This window comes from Telopea speciosissima, chromosome 4 (assembly GCF_018873765.1).
Source record: "Telopea speciosissima isolate NSW1024214 ecotype Mountain lineage chromosome 4, Tspe_v1, whole genome shotgun sequence".
Lineage (NCBI taxonomy): Eukaryota > Viridiplantae > Streptophyta > Magnoliopsida > Proteales > Proteaceae > Telopea > Telopea speciosissima.
In genome coordinates, this window is record NC_057919.1 from 6195266 (window position 1) to 6201000 (window position 5735).

Sequence of the window (5735 nt, forward strand, 5' to 3'; positions counted from 1 at the left end):
TCCTAAGTCCCCTTAGCATGGCCCAGGCCCGATCCAATCCTAACTTAAGGCCAGAAAAATCCAACCCTGACCCGCCCATAGGGTCGGGCTGGGTTGACCTTGATTGGCCCTGATCATGGAGAAGGGGAAAGAAATGTATGGGCTGAAATGGGCCGGGGTGAACATTATCAATTTTACATAAAATAACACTATAATAAAATGTATGATATCACTTATTGTCTTCATATATAATATAGGGGAATGTTTTCATACACGGGTGTGTAAGTCGTGTATGTGAGAGGGTCCCTCACAAAGAAATGGAAAAGTCATAAATCCACACCCATTAATTAATGTCTTGAAACTCCCACCCTCTCACATACACGGTTTACACGACCGTGTATGAAAACTTTTCCCTATAATATATTAGATAAAAAAATATGGATGATGTTTAAAGTTTATAATGTATATAATTATATATTATATCAATATATAGTTTCTAGTATAACTCAAATCAGGGTCAGGTTAGGCCGGGCCAAGCTTAGCCCAAGGCCTCAACCCTTGCCCATCCCGACCCTGACTCATAACTAGAAATTTTCAGTCCTAACCCATCCTCAGGGCCAAATATCTCAGCCCAGGCCCTGTTCGGGCTCAGGCCGACAGGGCCAAACTTACACCCCTAACAGGTGTAGGCCACACTCCCAGAGAGAAAACTGCTTCCCTTAACTATATTTCTTTAAGAAAATTTGAAGAAAAAAATGAGGCATATGCCCTTACAAGAGGAATTTAGTCAAAGATTAACTATTCAAAGTTTTATAATGTTTGTTTTTTGTTGTTTTTAAGCCCATCCTATCTAGCTAGCTGTCTAATGAGACTTTAGCTACCAACTACAAGATATTTTTAACCACTACAAGGTCGGTCTTATGGCACAAATATGAAATAGGAGAGTTGATCCCACTACTTTAGCTAGTTGTTATTTTTGGTAAACAACTAATATAATTCTATGACACGACAGAGATTATCAAAACTGAATTCAAATTTAAGTCAAATTTAAGCACATGTGATTTAAATTCAGGCTTATTGGACTGGTCATAATGGAGTGATTAACTCAATCTCTATTTGTTTTTTGTAGAGATATCTACATTTCAATTTATAATAATTTTTATGTATTATAAAAGAAAAAAATCTTGTTGTAACCGAGAAAAAAGAAAAATTTTCCCATTATAAAATGACATTCACCTCCCCACGTTGAGACAGGAATCCGTTTTAGAAGAGAGAGAGAGAGGGGAATCCAGAACTTCACCAAACCTTTTTGGTTCAACCAGATTCCATGGGCTGGTCGCAAATCGATACAACCATTTGGGGCAGGGTCTTGGATCGGCCGATTCCAATTCTCCACATCTAGCTTCGGATTAGCCAATACCAATTTTGGAGCTGATTGAGATCAAAATTGACCGATACCAATTTTGGGACTGGTTCAGATCAGAATCGATCGAGACTGATCTAGTTCCTGACTCCGGTTTTTTAAACCCTGATTTGAGGCAATATTTATTCAGGAGTTGACGTGTGAGTTTTTGTGGGACCGGACAAGAAGCAGCAGCACCTGACGTGCATGTCGGTTTCCCATTATTTCCACCTGGCTTACCAATTTCATAGCTGGCACAAAGAGTAGACTCGATCCTTTATGTATTTGCCTTTCTCTGGCCTCAGAGTCTCAACCATTGGAAGCCTGAAGCTCTCTCACTCTCTCGCTCTATCTTTCTTGAGGACTTCAGATTAATTAGATGGGGCGAATGTTCGATGTTGGAGTGATGGTTGTGTGGGTAGTGGCGCTTAACCTCTGCTTCTTTCCCAGTAAAATATCAGCACAGCTTCGACTAAACTACTACGCTGATACCTGCCCCAATGTGGAAGAGATAGTCAGAGATGCCGTTACTAAGAAGTTTAATCAGACATTCGTCACTGTGCCCGGAACCCTTCGTCTCTTCTTCCATGATTGCTTTGTCGAGGTGAATGAAGTAATGTGAATTTCATTAATTTGTTTGAGTTGCAGGTCGAAGTCTTTGAGACTAACATTTTCATGTGTTGCTTGTACTGTTAGGGATGCGATGCTTCGATTATGATCTCGTCTACAGCAAACAACACAGCGGAGAAGGACAATCCCATTAACCTTTCCCTCGCTGGTGATGGTTTTGACACCGTAATCAAGGCCAAGGCAGCAGTTGAAGCAACCCTTGGTTGTGAGAACAAGGTTTCCTGTGCTGATATCCTCGCCATGGCTGCCCGAGATGTCGTTGCCCTGGTAAATTTTTGTCTTCCTGTTTTAGGTACTTGATCGTTATGCCAAAAGCTTTAGAGTTGATGGAACACATTAAATCAAGCTTTTTAACCTATCTCATACTAGGCTTGTCTAATCTAGTGCTCGTACACTAGAGCGAGTCCCATTAAGCACATAACAGATCACCATGTTTCTGCAGTTATCTCCTTGGCGACTCTCACTCTAGCAGTTCCACTCTGTTCTAGGGTTTTTGCCTGGACTTTTATTCTATCATTTTTGTGACTCCTGACGTGGTGATTGACTTGGATACCAAATGTTAGGTATGTGACCAATACGCTAAAAGCTCTAGAGGTTTGAAACGTGATTAAACAAACCCTTTAACCTATCTCATACTAGGTTGGCCCAATTTAGTGCCCATACACTTGCGCAATAACATCCTTCGCCCCTTCCCTCAAAACTGAATTTAATTGTTTCAACAATGAAACCAAAATGCAGGCTGGTGGACCGTCTTATCGAGTTAAGTTGGGAAGATTGGAGGTAGGTAGCCCTTTCTAAGTGGCTCCACTCTGCTCTAGGGTTTTTGCCTGGGCTTTTACTCTACATTTTTCGTGATTCAAACCCGTGACGTGGTGATGACTCTGATGCCAAATGTTAGGTATTTGACTAATACGCTAAAAGCTCTAGAACTTTAAAATGCGTTAAAACAAACCCTTTAACACATCCGCTGGCTCAATTTAATACCCATACACTAGAGCCATGCTCATTGCGCAATAACATCCTCCTCCTCCTCTTTCCTCAAAACTGAATTCAATTGTTTCAACAATGAAACCAAAATGCAGGCTGGCGGACCGTCTTTTCGAGTTAAGTTGGGAAGATTGGATGGGTTAAGCTCCACCTCTTCAAGCGTGGATGGAAATTTGCCTCTGTCAAGTTTCAATCTGGAAGAGCTCACTTCTCTGTTCTCTTCTCATGGTCTCTACATAGGAGACATGATCGCTCTCTCAGGTGCACTTTACACACTACACTTCTACTTCGTTTAATTGGATTTAAACACACACAAGTAAGTGATATTGACGCTGCTGTTCTTGTGTCTCTTTGCATTGCAATGGCAGCGGCACACACGGTTGGGTTTTCTCACTGCAACCAGTTCGCGAATCGCATATACAATTTCTCAGGAAATACCCTGGTGGACGACAACGTGGATCCCACGATCAACACGGGTTACGTGTCGGAACTGAAATCGATGTGCCCTATAGATGTGGATCCAAGGATAGCCATTAACATGGATCCCATCACCCCCCGGGTGTTCGACAATATGTACTACAAGAACCTCCAGCAAGGGAAGGGGCTTTTCACTTCTGACCAGGTCCTTTACACGGACACCAGGTCCAGGCGTTTCGTTAATTTCTGGGCTTCCAACTCTAACGCCTTCGAACAAGCCTTCGTCGCTGCCATGACCAGGCTTGGCCGTGTCGGAGTCAAGACCGGCTCTAATGGCAACATCCGCCGGGATTGTTCAGTCTTCAACTGATGACTACCCTTATAAATTAAGCTTCTCGCTCGCTCTCTCTTTTAAACAAAAATTAAATGAATTTAATCTAATTTAATCATTATTCTGGGGGTCGAGGCTTGAGAGTTGAGACTCGAGACCCACCCAGCCTTTGAGTAAATCCTAGGAAAACATAGAGAGTCTCTCAGTTTGATTCTTTTTAAAAGTGTCAATTATTAAGAATTCTATTGCAAGAAAAATAAAATTTTTTTTTCTTCGCTCGTTCCTTTTCTTTGTTCTTTTGTGGGCTTTGAAATTAGTTGATCTTAATTCTTATCCGAAATTAACCTGAATAATGTAAGTGGTGTTCCTACTTCTTTCCTTTTCAATGGCTTTCTTTGGTCTTTCGTTGTTATTTGATTTGATATCTTCGTTGAAAAGAAGAAAGATGGAATTGAATTCGTGAGGATTGAGGTCTTTTTCCCCCCCCCCCCCCAAGAATTTCCACCTTTCCATGGGTATACAATGGTCATTTCATGCGCCTTTGTCTAGGCGTAGGGGTCCCGTGTAACGTTCTCTTTCCCTAAAAAATTATATCGCTAATAATCTTTGAGGGTTTTTTTTAAGATTCAACAAATTCTAGAGAATGAGGAAATGAGAATCATGAAAGTAGGAAAATTGAGAGGCATGGATTGAGAGTGAATTGTATTCGTCGATGGGAGGAAGATCCGACTTACATTTATCAGGGAAACAGATACTCAAAAATCTGAATTCGATTTGCATCCATATCCGATCATGGAATAGTTGGATCCGATCACATCCGATTTGTATTCAATCCGTTTATATCTTTATAGTAGCTATCAGCCTATCACACTTAAAAAATAAGTTTAGAATGGTCTTTTTATGCATTTAGATCAATAACCAGTTTACTAGCCAATTGTTCCCTTTTCAGGAGCTCTCTCAAATTCTCTATGTTGCGGATCAAGATCGTCTCCAAGGAGCTCAGCACCCAGGGTGCTGCCAGGGGGCATCCAACGATTGAGCTATGCCGCACACATCTCGATGCACACCTAGGGATGTGCGCGGTGAAGCCCAACTGTTGGCAGCACCCTGGGCGTGCTGGGCTCCCTGGAGACGAGCTAATTCGCAACTCCTACACCACAAGGATGCCAAGAAAAAAAAATTAATTGAATTTGAGGAGAGAGACACATAAATCAATCATTGCATCATCATAATTTTGTCTCATGATGCCTTTTCTTTTCTTTTCTTGGCATCCAAATGTAGCTTTATTACATTGATTCACCATGGACATAGATAATCAATTGAAGTAAAAAGAAACACACAATGCCGCACTGTAGATTCTAACATGCACCTTCTCACATAATGAGATATGGGATTTATATCGGCACTATCTCTGCTGTTTCGATTCATATGGGTCCCCTGTAAATGATACTATTCTTTGCATTACCATTGATCGATGTGAGATGCAAATTCCTCACCCACACTGGCATCGTTGGGCATCCTCTCCCATAGATGATTATGTATATGGGTAAAAAAATGTTGGCCAAGTAACGAAATAAAGTTTTGAAAATTCAATGAAAGGGTTTCACGAAGAAATGGAGTATGCCGATACGTGAGAGGTGTATCATTGATTGAGTCTTAAATTTGACATGTGGCAAATCTCAAAGTTTTCAAGATATTCTTAAGGTCAACATTACCATATCACTTTTCCACATGGCAAAACTTGGTTTTGGATTAGATTGTTGGAATATCACATTAAGTGGAATCATCTATTGCATGTTTGTGTGATGAACTATGTCTCATTCCTGATGTGTGCCAATGTGTATGACAAAAAAAATTTCTGCAATTTTATTGATGAGTGCACTACCATGTTTGTTAAGTGAGGTTCAAGCATTATATCGGAAAAAAAAGATTGGAGTTTATCAAGAATCTCACAAGTGGAGAGGCAAGGCAAGAAGTCTCAAGCAAAGA

The 5735-nt window shown here is 40.8% G+C and overlaps 1 protein-coding gene across 1 annotated transcript; it reads left to right on the forward strand.

The window, feature by feature from the left end:
- Positions 1-1760: 1760 nt before the first annotated feature.
- On the forward strand, positions 1761-3810 carry LOC122659843 (peroxidase 50-like). The gene is made up of 4 exons (XM_043854985.1): positions 1761-1985; positions 2078-2278; positions 3094-3259; positions 3367-3810. The coding sequence occupies exons 1-4, from the start codon at positions 1761-1763 to the stop codon at positions 3783-3785; spliced, it is 1011 nt and encodes a 336-aa protein (XP_043710920.1). The 3' UTR covers positions 3786-3810.
- The last annotated feature ends 1925 nt before the right edge of the window (positions 3811-5735 follow it).

Excerpts from the sequence above, each read along its gene's own strand:
- LOC122659843 (XM_043854985.1), top strand. The coding sequence starts at position 1,761 with ATGGGGCGAATGTTCGATGTTGGAGTGATGGTTGTGTGGGTAGTGGCG. Across the intron at positions 2,279-3,093 it reads CCCGAGATGTCGTTGCCCTG|GCTGGCGGACCGTCTTTTCG; the intron begins GTAAATTTTTGT and ends ACCAAAATGCAG. Across the intron at positions 3,260-3,366 it reads AGACATGATCGCTCTCTCAG|CGGCACACACGGTTGGGTTT; the intron begins GTGCACTTTACA and ends TTGCAATGGCAG.